At 36.0% G+C, this 22463-nt stretch overlaps 2 protein-coding genes across 2 annotated transcripts; both read right to left on the minus strand.

The window, feature by feature from the left end:
• Window positions 1-303: 303 nt before the first annotated feature.
• On the minus strand, window positions 304-4327 carry LOC104606217 (large ribosomal subunit protein eL19y-like). The gene is made up of 5 exons (XM_010271314.3): window positions 4142-4327; window positions 1537-1659; window positions 867-1180; window positions 592-632; window positions 304-495 (listed from the first exon to the last, which is right to left on the minus strand). The coding sequence occupies exons 1-5, from the start codon at window positions 4251-4253 to the stop codon at window positions 471-473; spliced, it is 615 nt and encodes a 204-aa protein (XP_010269616.1). The 5' UTR covers window positions 4254-4327; the 3' UTR covers window positions 304-470.
• Window positions 4328-8858: 4531 nt separating this feature from the next.
• Window positions 8859-9944, minus strand: LOC104606252 (uncharacterized). The gene has a single exon (XM_010271347.1). The coding sequence runs from the start codon at window positions 9942-9944 to the stop codon at window positions 8859-8861; it is 1086 nt and encodes a 361-aa protein (XP_010269649.1).
• Between the last annotated feature and the right edge of the window lie 12519 nt (window positions 9945-22463).

The following is a 22463-nucleotide window of genomic DNA, read 5'->3' on the forward strand; positions in this document are numbered from 1 at the left end:
TTGGACCTGGTCCATTTGTAATGGACTCGGATTGAACTGGATCAGATTGGACCAAATCCAGTCCAATTGACACCTGCACATCTCCATTGCTTCAACTTGTATCAGTTTCTATTATACATCGACCTCGGTTATTTTGTTAAGACCCATGCATAATTTACTGGCTTACTGCACATCACCCTCCGTTATTTGGTTGCTTGGCAAAGACGGCCAAATTTACTGAACATGATTGCTTGTAAGCACAATTCAACAAATAGTTCATCCATTTACCATAATAACATAAATGACTAGATGGGAAGAGCAGCATCACAAAAATCAGAAATGGATTTCATGTTTCAATTCTCGGAAGTACAAACATAAGGTAACAAAAGCCAAAAAGGAAATGGCGTAAGTGCCAAAACTTCTCTAATGCTAAAATATAAAATAAAACTTCTACATAGCAAAAGATAAATAGGTTAACTAATCCAAGTGTCTCATTTCTTCGCCTTCTTGTTTCCCCTACATAAGACAGACATTAATAAGAAGTCGGAACCTATCCTCGCTTTGACCTGTTATATATAATTAGAAAAAATATAAAGCCTAAGATTTGCTTACTCAGTTGCCTGAGGTGCAGGTGGGGCTCGCTCTGTAGGTCCCTGCATAAGTTGAGCGAACATGACAAATTCAGAAAGCAGATCCTGATGGTTTTTCTAGCAAAAAAGTACTTATTGAAGATCTTAATCTATGACACTTAGTGAGAATGTTTTTTCCTTATTCCAACAAATATAGTATAGTAGTTACAAAGTTGGAACAAGCGTAAATATAAATAATAGAAGAAATCTTACCCTCTTACCCAAGACAGCTATCTAAAATTTGCAAAGGCTTCTTACCTGAGCCAAACGCTCCTCCCTCCTGGCAATCTTTCTTTCCCTGCTTGCCTTGTTCTTAGCCCGCTTAGCCTCAAATTGGTCAGACAGAGTCTTCTCTCTTGCTTTCTCAGTCTTTGATTTGTGGATGCTCTCCATCAACACACGCTTGTTCTTGAAGACATTACCTTTCACCTTCATGTACATATCATGATACATGTGTTTGTCAATCTTCTTTGATTCCCTATACTTACGGAGCAACCGCCTTAGCACACGCATCCTCCTCATCCAGAGAATCTTTGTAGGAAGCCTTGCCTCCCTAGTACCCTTGCGTTTACCTTGAACATTTTAGAAAACCATTCACCCAAATTACAACTGGACTACAATGTATTGTAAAGAATGGGGTCAAGTAAATAGCTATCTGACTCAATTAATGAAATGTAGATAAAAAGTTAACTGACCACTTCAACAAAAGAAATTAAACACCCATCAGATATAGATTGAGACTTTTTTATACTTTTTTGTTGCCTAATATAATGGGTGACTTGTCTGAATAGTAATAAACCTTCAATAGAGATTAATATAAAGACCAAATTATGTTATACATTTCTCTAAAAAAAAAGGAAAATAAATAATTTTTTATGCAAGTATACTAATCTTTCAAGAGAAAATGACAAGTCTTGATCATCAATACCATATCCAGAGTGACGTCCCTTTCTCTTGGCCTCCTTCATTCGGCGGGCACGAGATCGAGAGTGGATCTTGGTTGGCTTCCTGATGATAAAACCATCCTTCACTAGCTTTCTAATATTTTGCCCTGCAGATAACAATCACAGAAAATCAGGCTGAGAATTTCCAGTAGAAAACAAAAGAATCTATCAAGGGATTAATTTAACAAGAAAAAATGGAGTAAACTAAGAAATTGCAGAGACTGTATGCCATTGGAGATGTCATCTTATTTCTGTATGTGTTAGACCTCGCACAGGATTACATACATTTTTTATCGGCCACAGAGGATTAAAGACACTTATACATAAACTTTGCCACAACTATTATAAAAATATATTTGATCCTAGCAAATTGCATACAATGAAGTGAATAAAAAAAATAAGTAGCTTCAATAGGTAAGAGAAAGTAAACTAAGACGATTTGATCATATGCATAGAAGACCATCTACAGACCACATAAGAAGAACCAATCTATTGCATGTTGAAGGGACTAGAAGGGTTGTGGGCAGATTAAAAAAAAAGGCCTGGTTGAGGTAGTAAGTAGTAAGAAATGATTTAAGCACTCATAATTTAACAATAGATATGGCACTAAACAGAACAGAATGGCAAAACAGGATTCCCGCAGCTAACCTCATATAGTTGGGACAAGGCTTAGATGATGATGATCTCAGCATACCATATACCTACAAATATTTGATTATTGGCTTCTTTTTTCTATTTATTTTCTTTTTATTTTATTTTATTTAGGCAAGGGGGCTACAACTAATATTTCTCAAGGCACACACAAGTCTGACTGAATTTTAACCTTCATCCAAGTTTTCATGATTATTTTCCTTGTTTTTAAATTGATCATTTTTAAGTTGCCAGTGATGTCTCTAAATTGCCCATTGGTAGAAAACAGAAAATGTTCATTTTTTTTTATCAATAACAGAAAATGTTCATTCACTACAATCGGCCATATCTTTCTTACTTCATGCCAATAAATTACTTGAAATCTAGAGATTCTCCAGTTAACAATTTCTTCAAAAATTCACAATATAATGCTCCAAATTATGATTAAGAAAAATCACTGACATTAACAATAACTGTTGGTGAACCTGAAGGACAACAATAGTTAATACAACAAACTTCACACAACGATTAGAAAGATCCTATAGAGGACACTGAACAAATAAATTGAATACATAGATGTCAAGGTGATAACTACGAACCTTGATGTCCACCTACGCAATTACATATCAAAAGAAAAGGCACCACCTACCCAACAAGGAGCCCATGGAGGGTTGCCGTGCTTGATTGCCAAGGCATTTTGTACATAGTAATCTTATGTACTTTTATATTTTTAATTTTTTAAATAGAGACTATGAAACTAAATTGTCCAGTTTGTGGGTTAAAATACTAGTTTCGTTTTATTATTTTCTTAGTTGTAATGTTCAATCAACATGCTATCTTGAACTTTGAAGACTTCAAGACCTAGACTCATAAACAAGAACTCATAATTTTGTCCAATCAACACATATTGATTACTTTCTATCATCCTTTCTTTTCTTATTTTCTTAGGACAACAAATTAGGACTCAACCCCTCAATTTTTTTTAAATTCCTTTTCATTTTTCCATTTTTCATGAATATGTTGATTTTCTATGCTGTTCTTTAAATGAAGCTTTTACATTTTTATGAAGATTATGGACAATAACAAGTGAAAGATGATTGCTGCTTACTATGGAACCTAGGGAGTCACTGGTTTTTATTCCAAAATAAATACACGGTCTAAGCAGCAAGGCACCCCCTGTCGCCTAGCTTGGCCTTGCTTCCTTGAAAACTACGATTAAATGTAAGAGCTAGTCTCCCATTTAAATGGAACACCATGGGCATCGTAATCAAAGAAAAGGGCCAATACCCCAACAAAAAGCGGAGAATGCTCGAGATAAAAAACAAAAATTATAATCTATCTGGTTTTTAACAGGTGATAATAGCAGCCTAAGCCTGAAATCTTGACAGCTTATCCATTAAAACGTTTACCTATAAAACTTGAGGCTTTGAGCTACAGTTCTCGGTTGAAACGAAAAGCAAAATAATAACGAGGAAGATCAAAACCAGGTGCCATTGATAACCTTTTTCGTGAGTAGGGAGTTATGGTTAGCTCATGTAACAACATCATATGATGTTTAACTATATAAAAACTGTTGATAAGATGTAACACAAAACCCCAACCATACTTTTGTCAACAAAACAACGCATCTAAAACAGTTTTATTTGCCCTTACCTAACAGAAACACTGATTCATACTGTAGCACTTGTAAAAAAAGGACAGACAAAAGGGTAAGAAACTCTGTAAGACAGCATGGGATCTCGATACAATTGGAACAAAAAAATAATGAACTACATGAATAAAAGGAAAACAGGAGGGCCGATTTAGACCATTGAAGCAATATCATAATAAACGATTAAAACCATCCCAAGAGAAATATAGGTCTCAATCAAGTTCATCCTTTCCATACGGTTTAGATAAACAAAAATGAAGAAAACAAAAGGGAATCAAAGAGCAATACAGAAGGAGGGAGGATCGTACTGGAGTTGGCCATGGAGATTTCATTGACCTCATTAGGGTCAAGCCAGACCTTCCCTCTCCCGCATTTGAGAACGCTAGCAGAGAGCCGCTTCTGCAGTTTCAATGACACCATCGTGTGTGTGCCTGACGCTCAACCTGCTGCCGGGAAACAAAAGAAAATAACACCAGTGGTAGATATCCTTTTATAGTGTAAGGCTTATCTAGGGTTAAGGGACGAATGCGAGAGGGCAAAAGAGAGATGTTTGAAACACGGATCGGTGCAGACCGTAGCGTTGAACACCGTGAATCTACAACGACGCAGGGCTCTCAATCATACCGTGCGAAAATACAACCTGACCAATCCGTATGGATAGCATTCGCCGTGAGGAAAACGGGCATTAGAAATGTTAATCTGCTTGTTAGACTGCTTCAACGTCGATCCAGCCCACAATTTTACACTGGATTTTTTGTTTTCCAGGCCCAAATCTTCAAACTTTTTTTTTTATATTTTATTGGATTGGCCCCAACCTAATCCTTACCTGAGACTGGCCCGACTAAATTCATTTACATTTTTTAAACCAGGATAAAAAAAGGAGCTACACACAACGGGGGTAGCCCATCCCCAAATGTCAGGACAAGAAAGACACTTTGAATAGAAAGGTAAATAAGAAACATAATTAAAATTTGAATGAGCATAATTAGCAAGCCAATCAGCAATTCGGTTCCCTTCTCGAAATGTGTGTTTATACTCCTTTTCAGTCTCCATAGAGGGTTCACCTAGTTCTTTAGACAGTTAATAACAAGCTTTGAATCACCTTTGAATCACCTTCAATGATAATGGATTATCCATTGAAATTGAGAGAGATTGTGAGTTTCCCAAGTCGCCCATGCTTAAGCAAGATTGATAGTCGAGGTTCCTATATCATAGGCTTTGAAATCCAAAATCTGGCCAAAGTGGTTTCTGGCCACACAAGCAAAAGTGCATCTATTGTTTATGCAAGAAGCATTAGAGTTTATTTTGATTACATCCACTTTTGGCTTAACCCAATTGATAGGGATGACCATCTTTTTTGGAACCATCATTGAATCACTATCATAAATTGCATTGGCTTCCAAAAAGGAGTTTTTAGCTCTATCAATAATGACTGGAAGAGGAATTGCCTTGTTATTGAAAGTTTTGTTATTTTGATTTTTCCAAATTTGCCACAACAAGATAGTTATTCTTTCTTTTGCAAAAGGAATCTTCAGATGACGAGAAATGTCATCCAAAGATGCCCACCATTCAAGAAACGAATTCCAATTCCCCTAAGGAGCCAGAATAGTATTGTCAACACCCGATTTTTTCTCAATTCGTTGCCTGAACCTCCAATTTACCTCAAACACCCAATCAGACACTCCTGATATCTCCGAAACACCCAAAAATCCCGAATGTCACCCCAAGAGCCCTTAGATCCACCGTTAAACCTACCCGATACCGATCCAATGACCCTGATCAAGCCCCATTTACGCCTCAACCACTACATCTTGATACATCCGAACCGGTCAAACAACATCATAAACTTCAGACACATCAAAGCACCTGCTCGTAAAGTTTCAACCCTAGATCCCCCGTTTACTTATCCATCAAACAAAGATTTCGTTCCAGCATCCCGTTAACCCAAATTCCTATGACCTTGACCCCCCAAATACAGATCAAACCACATCATCAGATCCTACATACCATCAAATACCCACCTGTAAAATCTTAACCCAAAATACCTTTGTTTACCCTTCGATCGCATAAAGATTCCATTTCAAGGTTCTAGATTGACCATATTACAAATCTGCCTGATCCAGGCCCAGTTGGCTCAATCTGATTTTACCAATCATCTCAAACTACCCAAAAACCCTACTTTGAGAAATTTCACCCAAAACCGCCTTTATTTTCCCTTCATCACATAAAGATTCCATTTTGAGCCCTTAGATTAACCAAATTGAACCCTTTCCAGATCTTCCCAATCTGGGCCCGGTCGGACCAATCCAACCCTACCAATCAACTTAGAATGTTCGAAAACCCCACCTTACAAAATTTCAACCAAAAATACCCTCATTAACCCTTTCATCCAAAAAGATTCTATTTCAGTTAATCCTGTTAGCCCCTCCACACAAACCCACTCTTTGTGGTCAAATCCATCTCAACCCTCCACATTTTTTACCCAAAACCACCCACCATTGAACCAAGAACCCGGTTCAACCTTTGGACCCAATTTAACTCAACTTGTCAAAAATTACCAAAATACCCTCTAATTTCCTAAAAATTACAAAACACCCCTGGCGCCATTTAAAAGACACCGACCCCTTCATTTTCTCCCTAAGAAGAAAGAGGATGGTCTGGAAGGGGGGCACTATTCATCTCCTTTCCCACTCGAACCATTAGTAGAGCAGCGTCTATAACTCTCTCCACCTTCGGCTAGATTGTTCCCCCGACCAATCTCTCCTTCTTCCTCCCTCTTTTTTTCTTCTTTGATCTTCTTCTCGATTCACCCCTCTTTCTTCCAGATTGCCGCTGTAACTCAAAGCAACAACGACCTGCTTTATTCCTCATTCCCTCCTTTTGTTTTACATTTATTCTCTCCATTCTCGTTAAAAAGTTCTGAATACGTTATCTTCGCCCTAATCGGAAAATCGTTGTGGAGAACGTTGTTCATTGTCTTCTCCATTAGATGCGACATAGAGGCGGTGAGCCTCCCTTTGCTGAGCTCCTCTCTATCTCTCCCCTTCGTTCATTATCTTTCTTCTCTCTCCATTATTTTCCATCTCCGCCATTCTCTTCTTACGTTAAGCTTCCTTGACCCCTCGACTGTTGGCTTGTAATCCCGATTCTGTTGCTATTTTGTTTAACAATTTGAATAAGTCATGGTCAAGTTAGTTGAGTCTTTCTAGCTATTTTAATGGGATATTTTCATGTACTCCTAGTCTTTAGGTTCTGTTAGTAATGGCAGAAGAATAGGAGTTTAGGTGGGTTTAGCCTATTATAAATAGGCCATTAGTTCACAGTCATTTCTTGAAGTCGGTCTTATGGAAGAAAGAGTCAATGCGCCTATTCCAAGCTCTTGATGTTTGTTTTAGGCCATACAAAGCTTTCTTCAATCTATACACCTTATCTTCACCTCCCTGCTTCATGAATCCTGGTGGTTGTTTGATAAAAACCTCTTCTTCAAGTGGGCTATTTAGAAAAGCCAACTTCACATCCATTTGATGGATTTTCCACTAATTCTATGCAGCCAAAGCAATTATAAGTCTAATAGTCTCAATTCGAGCAACAGGAGAAAAAACTTCTTAATAATCATAGCCAGGTCTCTGCTCAAACCCCTTAGCTACCAATCTTGCTTTATGTCTTTCCACCTTGCCATTTGACTTCATCTTTGTCTTGAAAACCCACTTCACATCAATAGCTTTGTAACCTCGTGGGATATCAATAAGTCCCCACATATTGTTTCTTTCAATTGCTTTGATCTCCTCATTCATAGCATTCACCCATTTAGGATTTTGGATTGCCTCCTCGAATGTCACATGTTCACTATTTGCAAAGAAAGCAAAATGCACCAATTCTCCTTCATCATTAGGTGTTACCTCAAAATCTTGCAACGGTACAGATTGTTGGTGTTGCATCTGTCTTCTTGATTCTACTGGAGCTTGTGGAATAGAACTTTCTTAAGCAAAGCTTGATGAGGCTTCATTTGTGGCAAGAACTACAATGTCCTCTTCAAGGATACTGAGCATTTGCTTCTAGGAGTCTTTATGCGTATCAACATCCCATTTCCAAGCCTCTTCTTCAGTAAAGGTCACATCTCGGCTAACAATCACCTTCTTTGTCACGAGATTGAATAGCTTGTACGCCCCACACTTGTATCCCACAAAGATAGCCTTCTCTGCTCGATCATCTAGCTTTGTCCTTGTCTCCACTAGAACATGGGCATAGGCTATGCAGCCGAACACCTTGAGATGTTTCACACTTGGCTTGAAACCACTCCACGCTTCTGCAGGTGTGATATTCTAGACACTCTTTGTTGGAGACCTGTTTATAAGATAAACAGAACAAGAGACAACTTCACCCCATAATGAATTGGGCATTCCTTTGGCCTTTAGCATGCTCCTCGTCATGTCCATGATAGTCTTGTTCTTCCGTTCGACAACTCCATTATGTTGGGGAGTGTAGGGAAACATAACTTCATGTTTTATTCCCTGTTCTTCACAATACTCATTGAATTCATTAGAGATATATTCACCCCCACCGTCAGTTCGTAAAGCTTTAATAGAGTAGCCACTTTCTATCTCAACATGTGCCTTGAACTTCTCAAAATAGTAAAAAACTTCAGACTTATTTTGCAGAAAGTATACCCAAATTTTTCTAGTATAATAATCACCAATGAAGGTTAGGAAGTACTTATTTTTACCATTGGACATGATATTCATTGGGCTGCACACATTGGAATGAATGAGCTCCAGTGGTTGTGTTGCACGCCACTGTTCTGTTGCAAACGGCAATCTGTGATGCTTTCCAAGAGTGCAAGCTTCACACAATTGTTCCGGATGATGAATACTAGGCACACCTTTCACCATATTTCCTTTAGCAAGCATTTTTAAACTTCGAAAGTTCAAATGCCCAAAGCGAAGGTGCCACAACCAAGACTCGTCATTTATAATAGCATTGAGACAATTATAAACACCATTGGAAATATCAACTTGAAACATACAATTATTTGTCAAAAGGGCCTTGAGAATGAGTGTACCTTTTTTTATCAAGAATGGAGAGTTGATTGCCATGGAGGTTCATAACATACCCCTTTTCTGCCAGTTGACCCACACTAAGCAAATTACTCTTCATGCCTGGCACATAGAAGACATCAGAAATATACTTATGATCTCCATTCTTCAAGTTGATAAGGATATGTCCTTTTCCCATCATTGATATAGTACTATCATCGGCAAATTTGATTTTGGTGCGAAATGACTCATCAAGATCAGCAAATAGCTCCTTTTTGTCACACATATGATTAGTACACCTAGTGTCGAGGAACCATGTGTGGTAGTTTGGTGTTTCACTAGTTGCAGTGACCATCAAGAGAGTATGGTCGCCATCATCATCATCATCATCATCTTCTTGTACATAGTGAGCCCTCTGAGTATTATCCTTATATCTGCACAAACTTGAATAATGGCCATGTCTATGACAAGAATAACACTCAACATTGGATTTATCATACCTTCCTCTACCACGTCCACGTCCTCGACCTCTTGTGTTTTGTTGGTGGGTTGAGTCTGATTTCTCTTGGTCATTATTCTGACTACCTCTTGTTTCATAATTGTTGTTATAGCCACCACGACTTCTATTGTTGTAGTAGTGACCACCACATCCTCGTCCTCTTCCACGAGAGCTACTATGCTTTCGGCTTGTTTCACCACTTTGTTCACCTTTAATGGAGACTTGGGCTTGGAGGGCTTGCTCAATTGGCTTCTCATTTTGCTTCTCATTCATGCGTTGCTCATGAGCTTGCAAGGTGTCGGATAATTCTTTGGTAGTCATCGAAGACAGATCATGTGCTTCTTCTAACGCCACCACGATATGCTCAAATCTGGAAGTGAGCGACCATAAAATCTTCTCCACTTTGGCTTGCTCTTTGTACTCCTCTCCATATGTTTTCATTTGATTTGTCAAAGCAAGAACTCGACTAATATAAGTAGCAATAGTCTCAGAAGACTCCATTTGTAGGAGCTCATATTGATGTCTCAAAGTTTGGAGTCTCACCTTCTTAACTCTGTCTGCACCTTTGTATGACGTCATCAAGGTATCCCAGGCTTGTTATGACATGGTTGCTCCTACAATCTTTTCAAAGACTTCATCATTCACCCCTTGATGAATGAAATATAGTGCCTTCTTATCCTTCTTCTTGTTTTCACGGTGGGTATTTTTCTGTGCATCGGTTGCATTTTTTGCAAGATCATCAGCCTCATTCTCCACAACATCTAGCAACTCGTGGTAATTGAAAAACACCCTCATTTAGACACTCCATCAATTGTAATTTTTCCCATCCAAGACAGGAACTGAGATTTGAACCGAGCTGTTCATTGCACCTGCTTTGATACCACTTGTTGGGCCTTGAGGGGGGTCACGAACCATGAGGAGTTGCCAAAACCGGGGGCTTCGTACACATACACGCATGTAAGACTTTACACAAGAGATGGGCACCACTTACAACCCAAAAGCCTAAGCAATTGGGTTATGGGCCACTCTTGTATATAAGTCCCTTGCACTTCTTGTGTCTTTCCAATGTGGGACTTTCTTTCATTCCCCATTCCATACACCTACCTACTCACATGTGCATCCCAACATCGACGACGACTACCGAAATTCAGTAGTCCAAACCTTTTGATAGAGGCAACAACTCAATTGTGCCATCTTTGGGATTAGGAGTAGAGATTCAGTGCCTTATGAACCTTCTTTTTCTACTTTATCAGTTCCCCGATCAGCAATCATTCGATTTCAGGCCGAACACATCTCAGGTAAGTCTGTGATTTCTCTTTCTTATTTTCTTAGACACTTCATTTTTAGCCCCTAATGTATTGAGATCTGTGAGAGATAAAAAGGGTGACGTAGCTAGTTCCAATTTCCCTTAGCTAGTTTTCTAAGTTCTGTCTCGATGCTTTTTTTTCAGAATTAATAAAAAGGGCATTAATTCTGTTAGAATTAATGATGCGTTTTTTGTTAGAATTAGTGACGTAGCTAGAGATAAAAAGGATGCGTTTTTGTTAGAATTAATAAAGGGCATTCTAATTCCTTTAAGCATAGATTTGAGCATCCTTTCTTTTCTCTGATGATTAGTCTCTCTGGTAATGATCATGGAAGCTCTGTTTTCTCTTGCTTAAAAAAATAATAATAAAGAAAAACTTTAAATCTGTGTATACCGATCTGTTCTGATCCTTGGTTTTGTGCTCCCTCTAATATGCTTCATTTCGATATTGTCAGATTAATGTGGTTGTGGTTGTGGCAAATTAAATAAAAAGGGTGAAGTGTTGATCACATTGAATAGAACAAACATGGGACAGAAATACAATCATATGGATAGGTAGATAAGCAGATTAAATGCAAAGAAAAATGTGATAAAGAAAATCAAATCGAATTAATGGGTTCGGGTAGCCTTATTTGATTGGTGGGATTTATATCTAGAACAAGGAGCTGGAGAGGGGAATGAGCTATTAAAAAAAAAAGAGGAAGGAAATGAATAAAACATAAATAAATAAATAAATAATATGTACATAAGTAAAAGAGGAAAAACAAAAAAAGGGAAATATAAATGAATCAAAAGAAATGAATCTTTTTATTATTAAGAAAATTAAAAATTTGTAAAAAATTATAATAATAAAGTTGCATAATAAAATAACAAACAAAATATAAAAGAAATAAAATTGATAAAGGGGAGAGAAAATAAAAAATATATAATTAAATAAAATAAATGAAATGGAAATAAAAAAAGCAAAATCATAAAAAAATAGATAGAGAAGATTGTCTTCTACGTTGATTTATTCTTGAAATTGGTTCTCTTTCTTTTCATGTTGCTTGATTGATTATGAATGTGGTTATGTTTGTCTAGTATCTCATGTGGTCCCCACTTATCGAACCTGGGAGAGGGGTGCCTAATCCCTTCCCTCTCCAATCCAAGTCTTACCCAGACTAGTTAGCCGACGCCTCGGGCTATTGGAGTACTAATGAACCAAAATGCTTTCTAATATAAATCCCGGAGGTCCCATCACCTCCCTTTCATTTGCTTGATGGGTGGCGACTCCATTTCCAACCCAAGTAGCAAGTGAGTCGTTTTTTATGCTCACAAGTATCCTTTGTTATGATCCAAAATTTGTTTAGTGAAATGGCATTTTAAAAACATATGAGCAAATTCCTCCTCTTCACCAAAAAAATTGTAGCAGTCATCAATATCATCACCTATTCTCCTAAGAGCTATTTTGGAAGGGAGTTTGTTATTAAGCAAGATATATAAGAAATCTTGATTTTGGGGGCCACTTTCAGATTCAAGATTTTGTTGATTTCCTTTGTCACCCTAGTAGGGATACCATGCATCCAACAAGCCTCATTATATGGCAATTTGACAAAAAAGTCACCTTTTGTGTTAGGTCTCCAAATTTTACTATCCTCCTGTTCACCCAATGGAATAAAAATATTTCTAATTTTTTCCCATGCACTTGAAGGCACAAGGTTCTTAATCAAGTCTTCCTTCCAAGTTTTAGTCTCGTGATTGATGCCATCACTAACTCAAAGGTTAATGTTATTAATATCTCATTCGTTAACTAAATTGATAAGGGGAACCTTATCACACCACTTATCCAACCAAAATTTTGTCTCATTACCCTTGCCAATAATCATTCTTAACCCTCTCTTAAGTAAATTACAGGTCTCAAGGATGCCTTTCCAAGCCCATGAATGATTCTTATTTGGTTTAGTCTCCCAAAAGTATTTTCTTCGGAGATATTTGCTACTTACAACTTGAACCCTTAATTTATCTTTTTCATTCAGAATTTTCCACCTTAATTTGGTAAGGCAAGCTTCATTCATCCAGCCTAAATTCTTCAAGCCTATCCCACCCTACCATTTAGAAGTGCAGACTTTATTCCAGTTGATGAGATTGAGGGGTTTCCTATCTTTACTGTTAGCCCATAAAAAATCTCTTTACTTCTTATCAAGGTCTTGAATGACTCCCGTTAGGACCTTAAATGATCTTATAATATACTGCATAATCATGTTACATGAAACCTTAATGAGAGTGATTCTACCAGCAAGGGAGGGACACTTCCTTTTCCATCCTGTCAGTTTACTCTCAATCTTTTCACTCAAAAGTTTGAAGGAGTCCTTATTATATTTGTTGCTAAATACAGGAGCACCTAAGTAGTTTCTGTTCTTTGCCTGTAAAGGGATTTTGAGAATTTTTGCCATGATTTTCCTACATCTTGGGTGGATGTTCTTTGAAAAAAGTAAGGTTGACTTGGAAAAGTTAGAGGCCTGCCCTGAGTAGTGGTGTAAATGGATTGAGTTCAAATCGAATCGGGCAATATCTGAATTCAAATCCGATTAGAAAATCTGATATCCAAATTCGTTTCAATATCCGACGGATATTGAAAAATAATATTTGAATTCGAATCTGATTAAATAGTTGAATATTTGATTCGATTCGAATTTGGTTAATTAATTATTTTAAATAATTAATAAATATATAAATTATTTATATAACTTTATTATTATATATAAATTATTTTATATATTATATATAATAATTAAATAATCGGTCGAATTCGAATATTTATCGAATCGAATAAAGTCATATCCGAATTTGACCGATTAGATGTTCGAATTATCCGAATTTAATTTGATTACGTCGAACATCGAATTCAAAATTGGATTTTCGAATACCATTGACACCCCTAGCCTGAGGCTTTGGCAAATTGGACAAGATGTTCTTGACTATACAACAAGCCTGTATGCCAGCCTTTGCAAAAATGGTGCAATCATCAGCAAATTGAAAAATAGGAATAGATAACACTGGACACCCTATAGTCAATAGGACTCTTGGGGCCAGAAGCTTCCCTCAAGAGGTTAAGCGTGAACGCCTCCGCATAGAGAACAAAGACATATGGGGAGAGGGGGTCCCCTTGTCTGATCCCTCTAGAAGGGGTAATATCTCGAGTAGGGACACCATTTACCAAAATCTAGTACTTACCATCCTAATACACTCCCTAACCCAGTTCACCCACGTATTGTGAAACCCAAATCGTCTAAGCACTTTATCAATAAAGTCCCAGTCAAGTTTATCATAAGCTTTCTCCATATCAATCTTATAGGCCATAAACCTCTTCTTACCCTTTTTCTTCTTCAGAGTATACATGATTTCATGGGCTATGAGAACATTATATGTGGTTTGCCTAGTAGGAATGAAAGCACTTTGAAAAGGGGAGACAATGTCATTAAGGAAAGGTTTGATTCTATTCACCAAAATTTTTTAGATAATTTTATAAATTACATTGCGTAGGCTTATGGGCCTACAATTATTAGCCATTTCCGGGTTGGCAGTTTTAGGAATAAGTGTGATAACCGTTTGGTTGATAATTTCATTCATATTTCTAGAGTGGAAGAATGCTTGTACCACACTATAGATGGAATTTCCTATTATATTCCAATATTTTTTAAAAAATAGTGCATTAAGTCCATCCGGGCCTGGAGTCTTGAGGTCTTTCATAGCAAAAATTGTGTCTTAGATTTATTCATTTGTTACTTCTCTAATAATGGATAATTTCTTCTCATTGGTTATGAAGGAATTTATTACCTCTATAAATTCATTAACATCAATTGGACCATCAGTTTTGAATCTCTGCTCAAAATTATCACTTAGATATTCAGCTATATCATTTTGGTCACATACCCAGTCACCCTTGTTATTTCTGATTCTATAAATTTTATTCCTGTTCTTTCTTATTGTGGTCGTAGTATGGAAAAAATTGTTATTACTGTCTCCAAGTTTAATCCAATTAATCCTGGCTTTGTGGGCCCAATATGTCTCCTCTTTAATAAGTATAGAATTGAGGTGTCTTGGGAGAGCTGACTCCAAATTTAAAAGGGAGATGTTTTGATCATCATTTACAATTCTTGCCTGAACATTCCCTAATTGATTCTTAGTTTTATCTTTCAATTGGAAAATATTACCAAATTTTTTCTTGTTCCAATCTCTTAAATTTTTAACAAGTAAATTTCTTTTCTTGATGAATTGGGAAGCTCTTGATCCCTCAAAAGGACAACACCATGAATTTCGAATAACCCCTCAAGCCCAGGCTCAAGGCACCACATGGCCTTAAATCAAAAAGGCTTTTGACTAGGATTCAGTTTAGCATTAGTTTGAAGAAGGGGAGGGGAGTGATCCAAAGCAAGAAAAGGGAGGTTGGTAAGAAATGCCTCGGATAGCAAGTCCTCCACCAACCATTAGAGAAAACCCAATCAATCTTCTCTCCGGCATTGTGGTTTCTCCAAGTAAATTGAAGCCCTTACATTTCTATCTCAATTAAATTGCAGTAATTTGTAAGATCATTAAAATCCTTGGTCTGGCTACTAGTTACAGCTCGACCACCCCATTTGTTTCCACTACTTCTAAGAGAGTTGAAATCCCCCATGATACACCAAGGCTGGTCGACATTATCCAAAATTTCTTTGACCCAAGACAACACACTTCTTTGTTCAACATGATTTGAGGGAGCATATACAAAAGTACATAGCCAAGATTTACTTAACATTAGATCCTCTACTAGAGCATAAACAATTCTATCATTCGAAAAAATAACTTTCAGATTACATAGTTTTTTTTTCCACATGATCCATAGATCTCCAGAAAATCCAACAGATTCAACAAAATAAAATGATCAAAAGGAAAAGTTTTAATAATTTTCTTTGCATGATCATGACCAACTCTAGTTTCCATAAAAAAACATAAATCAATACAATGAGATTTTGAGAGGTCAATGACTTGACATCTTAGGCGAGGTCTAGGACTCAGTTTGAGCTCGTGCAATAGGCATTGGGCCTAAGTTGACCTTAAACCCGGCCTAGCCACCTAACTTGTACCCCAAAAACTATTCATTTTATTAGAAGGTAATTCTTCTTTTCTCCAGTTATTATTTCAATTTGGTTTATGACCTTTTATCTGATTCGTAAGTGTGTACGTGCTTTGTTCGTGACAGTAAATAATATATTTCTAACAATTTATTGTGAGATGCCCTTAGATAGTAGATAATATGTTTCCAAATTTTTTTACAATTATTTTATATTTCAATGTCAATAAAAATTATTATTCTTTGTCACACACATTTTTCTTTAATATTGTTAATTAACATAAAAAATTAAAGATATATCCAACTGTTTTCAACATAATTTATATATATATATATTGTGTTTTTATGTTTTAAATTTTTATTGTTTAATTATGACATCACAAGTTGATACATTTGACCTAAAAGATTGAATTGTTGAAATACCATCAAATAAGAAAACAATTTCACTTTTGGGCTAGTTTTACATTTTGTATTTTATTTTTCCATCAATAAAATGTTTAAAACAATTTTTGTTTATCCTATTTAGTTTTTCATATGATTAATATAAAATATTAGAGATGTGTCCTGATGTTTTCTTAGAGTTTTTATATTTTCATATTTTGTATTTTTTATGTTTTTTATTTTTTAATATAATTATGAGATCAAGGATTCGAGCATATAAATTGAAAGGTTGAACTATTGACTCACCACTAGGAAAACAATTTCATTTTTGGGTCGGTTTTAAATTTTATATTTTATTTCGAACATCAATAAGACAACTATTATTTATCACACTTATTGTTATTTGATCTGTTTAATATAAAATTTTATATTATATTACATAATGTTTTTTTATTTCTTGTCTTTTTTAAATTTTATTTAATTTTGATATCCAGGGTTAACACATTTGACTCAAAAGGTTGAATTGTTGACCCGCCACCACAAATTTGGTTTTAAATTTATATTTCATTATAGCATCAATAAGAATAATTATTATTTATCACACTTATTTATCTTTAATATGATTAGTATAAAACATTAGAGATGTGCCCAAATTTTCTATATTTTCTATTTTTTTGTATTTATTTCCATTTTAAAAAATTCTATTTCATTATGACATCATGGGTTAATCTATTTGACCCAAAGGCTTAGTTTGGAATAAGTATAAATACAAATATGTAGAGTGCAAATTGTACTCTTTCAAAATTGAGCCAAATGGTTGAATTGCTTACTTTCCACAAGGATGGAATAGCGGTTCCATTTTTTGTTCAATTTTAAAAAGCATGTATTTTACATCATTAAAAGTATTGGATAGAGATTTAATTGATAGAATTTATTGGTGAAAAAAAAGCTTAAACATAGGATTGAAGGAAAAGAATGGGAGCCAATACTCAAAATATAAGACTTAATGAGATGTAATTAAACAAGGAAGCATGTAGTAGTTCAAATTAAATTTTGTGCCATCACAGTTAGAGAGGGACCAAATTCAAAAATCGGGTATTCTAGTCAAGAGTATGATTCAAAAATGATAATATGAGTTAATACCTTAAATATAAGATTTAAGGTATACCAATGAGGAAAAAGTGGTTGCTCAAATTACATTTTTTTCCTTACAATTAGAGTGACCAAATTCAAAAATTGGGGTATTTTAGTTAGACAAAAGTTCCACACTCCCATTGCCACTTTTAATAGTAGTATAGATGTTTTTTAAAAATAAGGTCAAAGGCAAAGGCATTAGGAGGTAATTGTGGGCCATGTCACGCTTAGCATAGAGGTGTAAATCAGGCCGGGCCGACACGGCACGACATGACAGCTCACGAGATGATGGTTCATGTCATGCTGGGCCTAGGGTTTGAAATCCATGGGCCGGCACGACCAAGCGGGCCGTGCTGCCTGCAGCCCGCAGCACGGCCCAACACGACCCATATATACTATTTATATATATATTATATTTATATACATATACATAATATTTATATATAATATATAATATATTGTATAAATTATAATTATATAATAATATATAGTATATAATGAATTAATAAAATAAACAATTGTTTTCAATTTTATTATACTAATTTATTTAATTATAGTATATATAAGCAATTATATACATCAAAATTCATATAAAATTAAAATTTTATGTTTTTTTCAAATTTTAAATAAATAGGCAAAAATAGCTTTGGCCCGGTCCATGGCCTGACTTGGGCCAAGGCTTGGCCCATGTGCTAGCACAACACGGCACGACACGGGCCCACATGAGCCTAGACCGTGGACTGTGCCTGGACGACCCCCAAAATTTTCACCGGGGAGGGTGGCACGGCCTGTGATGGCCCACGGGCCAGCACAACCCACTTTGCACTTCTAGCTTAGCATCCATAATAAGGGGTATAACCTGGGCTTGGGCCAACCCAAGCTTTTGCCAAATCTTATGATCATAGATCATGAATAATTGAAATTCCTAACCATAAAAAGAATAGTTGAGATAAGGCTTTTAGACAATGATGAAAATGATATTGGTCCAAGCTAGACATAACACCTACACATTATAGTCTAGGCTAGGAATGGTTACCACCTCACCCTAAACCTGCCTTACCAGATAAATAAAGAGAGTCAGAATAGCTTATAAGCATGAAACATAATAAATAAAAAATGTCAACTATGGTGCACTCACTAATATAGGTTGTATATTAAATCCAAGTCTTAACCAATCATGTTAGAGTCTATTTACTTGTTACTGGTCCATATTTCATAAAGTATGTTTCCATGTTTAATAAGGTTTATTTAACATCACATTCAACTAATCATGTCTTCTGCAGTGGAGGCACCATAGATTTTGCCATAAAATAATAGAGAAGAACATAAAAACACTTGATATCTACCTAAAAGCACTTAATATTTTTCATAAAACATCAAAGTTGGGAAAAACGTCACATCAATTTTTTTCTTTCAAATGACTCACATTTGACCATAGTTATAGCAGCAATTTATTTATTTTTTATATATTTTTTGTGAGTTTTTTGGGTTTTTATTGATTACTCTACCTTAGATTTTATTTTTGAGTTTGTACAATTGAGAACAATGAAAAGTAGGAAATATATCACAATTCAAGGGGATAATATAACATAGGTGGGGGTTCGGGACAATGCATTTAGAAAACCAATATAAATTTCTATGGGGAACAAACCATAAAATTGCCATTTGGCTTAATCCCTACAAGATTACAGTCCCACATTTTCTAGTGTAAATTTTGTTTGTATTGCTACAAACACATGGAATTTTAAATATTGGTTTGTTTTTTGTTTCAAAGTTTACTTTGCTTCATTTGCTTAAGATATGCAAATGGTGTAAGTGCTAAAAGGTTGAAATGAATGAGAGTTGAACGGTGGAAGTGGCTCTCACTTTATATGAGAAAGAATTAATGAAGGTGAGGTAATAGTGATAAAAATTTTGAATTAGTTTGAGCTTTTGTTTTTAGGCAAGCATTCCTACAACTTTCTCTCTCATTGAGATTGAGAGAGAGTTCTTTTAGTTTTTCTTCTTGGATCTTTATTGCATCTCAAAACTGTCATTGTTGCTTACCAAAATAAAGTTAAATAAAAGAAAGAAATGAGTGGTTGTGTCATACTTCAAGGATAACAAATGAGTGTGTGACGGGCAATTAATTTCCTAAGAAGTCAACATGATTGTATCCAATTCATGACATACGTCATTATTGAAGATAAACATAGTTTGCCCAATATAGAGTTCACCAAGTGTGGGGTTTTTTGCATATTTCTATTTCTTTCATGGTATCAGAGCCTTTTAGGCTAATGCCAATCACTCTCATGGCTTTTGCTAACTCAACTACACCTTCCATTACCACTCTCTCAAATCATCTAGGTTCTACAACTCCAAGCCTGACTTCATTGATCTAGATTAAATGATTCACTAGTTTGATCTCTATCAAATTAACAAAGGATAATTACATCTTGTGGAGTGCTCATGTTATTCCTACACTACGTGGATTGGGTATACTCGGGTATGTGGATGACTCATTTCTTCGTCCGTCTCATTATGATGAGACTTCTATATCAACCACTCGAGGTACCTGTACTCCTAACCCTGCATATACCACATGGATTGAACAAGATCAATTGATCTTGAGTTGGTTACTATCGACCTTTACTGAACCAATTCTTGCATGTGTTGTTGGTTGTTCCACTTCTAAGGAACTATGGACCACTCTAAACCGGTTGTTCTCTTCATCCAACCGTTCTCGTATCCATGATTTAAAGTTGGAGTTAGCTCATGTTCAAAAGAGAAATTTATCTCTGAGTGACTATATCCAAAAGATAAAGGGAATAGTTGATCCATTGGTTGCAGCTAGTTACATTGTACCTAAGATTAACTTTATTCATCATTTACTCGGGGGCTTAGGCCTAGATTATGATGCTTTTGTTGTCTCTATAACAACAAGACTTGATGATCTTAGTTTTGCTGATATTTAGAGTCTCTTATTGTGACTCGAGAGACACTCTTTACTCTCAACTTCATCCATGCAACATACCGCCAATGTGGCTAATAGATCTCAGCAAAAAGGGAAGAATTATTCATCTTTTTACTCCAGATCAGAAACCCAAAAATGATACTCATCGTGGATACAATGGCAACAAGCAATACAATAACAAAAAATCTACTTTACTAGTTGTGTGCATAACCGGCCAAGTCATACTATTCTTAGCTTGAAGAAGGCATTTTGATAAATCTTACAATGGACCATCATCTAACTCCCAACATAAGGGAAATGCTTTGATGGAAATTGTTGGTAGCTCATCTTTTAACTCAACATGGTATCTAGATTCTGGAGCTACGAATCATATGACCGCTGATTTTGGCAATCTCTCTCTTCATGATCAGGAATATTAGGGGACCGATCATATTTGTGTTGGAAATGGCATAGGTTTGAACATAGCAAATATTGGATCTTCTATTATTTCTACCTCTAGTGGTTCCATTACACTTTCTCATGTATTACATGTGCCACAAATTTCAAAGAATTTACTCTCTGTATCTCAGTTTTGAAAGGATAATAATGGATTGTTTTTATTTACTACAGATAGTTTCTATGTGAAGGACAAGAACACCGGGAAGGTGATGTTCCAGGGGCCAATTAGAAATGGACTATACTGTGTTGAACATCAAAGTATGGCTTGTGTGGTTGCATTCACTGGAGAGCTAACTTCAGCCATAGTGTGGCATCAATGACTTAGTCATCCAAGTCCTAAAATAACCAAGTTACTTTTGAATAAATTTAATCTTCCTATTACTACTAAGCAATTAAATTTTTGTAGTGGTTTTTCATTGGGTAAAAGTCATCAGCTTTCGTTTGAAGCTAGTACTACCATTTATACTAAACCCTTGGAACTCATTTTTTCAGACATTTGGGGACCAACCCCTCTTATCTCTTTGAACGGTTTTAAATTTTATGTTCACTTTGTTGATGCTTATAGCAGATATACCTAGATTTTCCCTATGGTTTGCAAATCTCAGCTTAAGCCTTATTCATAGCCTTTAAGGGTACTGTTGAAAACCTCTTAAATTGTTCTAGTAAGAGTATTCAAACTAATGGAGGGGCTGAATACAAGACTCTTTCTCAGTTTTTTTACTAATCATGATATTTCTCATCGTCTATTTTGCCCTCATACTCACCAATAGTAAGGGACCGCTTAGAGAAAGCACCGACACATTGTAGAAACTAGGCTTACATTGATGGCATGTGCTGGTGTCACACAAGAACATTGGGTTGATGCTTTTGACACAACCATCTTTCTTATTAATTGGCTGTATATGCTATTACTTCAACATATATCTTCGTGAGAATGATTATCTGGATTTTCTCTAGATTATTCTACTTTACGTGTTTTTGGATGTGCATGTTATTGGCATCCTTATAACAAATATAAGATGGATTGTCGTTCCACTACATGTATTATTTTCTTGGGTTTCAGTCATCATCGTGGCTACAAATGCTTTGACCCTACTAGTAAGTGCAAGTTCATCTCAAGCAATGTCATCTTTGATAAGTTGGAGTATCCATTCAAGACCGGGCCTCATTCACATTCATTTCCTATTACCTCTTTGCCACTACATACTCATGGTTTACCATTAGTTTTCTATCCATGTACTCCTACTACTGTGGTTTCATCTAGTCCCACACCTACTTCATTTCCTACTTCTTCTCATGGCCAGTAGGAGTCTACATCTTCTCCTACGCCAACATCTAATCTACCACGCCTTGTTCTTCTATTGATGCTGCCCCTTATTCACCTCTACAAAATTTTCACATGAGAATGTTCCTCCGCCACATGTTCAAAACATGTGTACACGATTACAATAAGGCATCATTAAACCTAATTCTAAAGATGCCATGACTAATAGTATGCTACAAGAAACTAAACATACCACCTACATTAAAGCACAACGGGATCCACGATGGCGTCTCACCATGGCTGAAGAATTTAAGGCATTGCTCACCAATGACACCTAGACTTTGGTCCTTCCTCCTTCTCACAAGAATGTTATTGGAAATAAATGGGTCTTCAAAATCAAAAGGAAACCAGATGGTTCTATTGAGCGTTACAAAGCACGCTTAGTGGAAAAGGGTTTCTCACAAGAGGCGGGTTTAGATTATGATGAAACTTTTAGCCCTATCATCAATCCCTCTACCATCAGAGTAGTTCTC

This window comes from Nelumbo nucifera, chromosome 4 (genome assembly GCF_055504915.1).
Source record: "Nelumbo nucifera cultivar China Antique chromosome 4, China Antique-T2T, whole genome shotgun sequence".
Taxonomy (NCBI): domain Eukaryota; kingdom Viridiplantae; phylum Streptophyta; class Magnoliopsida; order Proteales; family Nelumbonaceae; genus Nelumbo; species Nelumbo nucifera.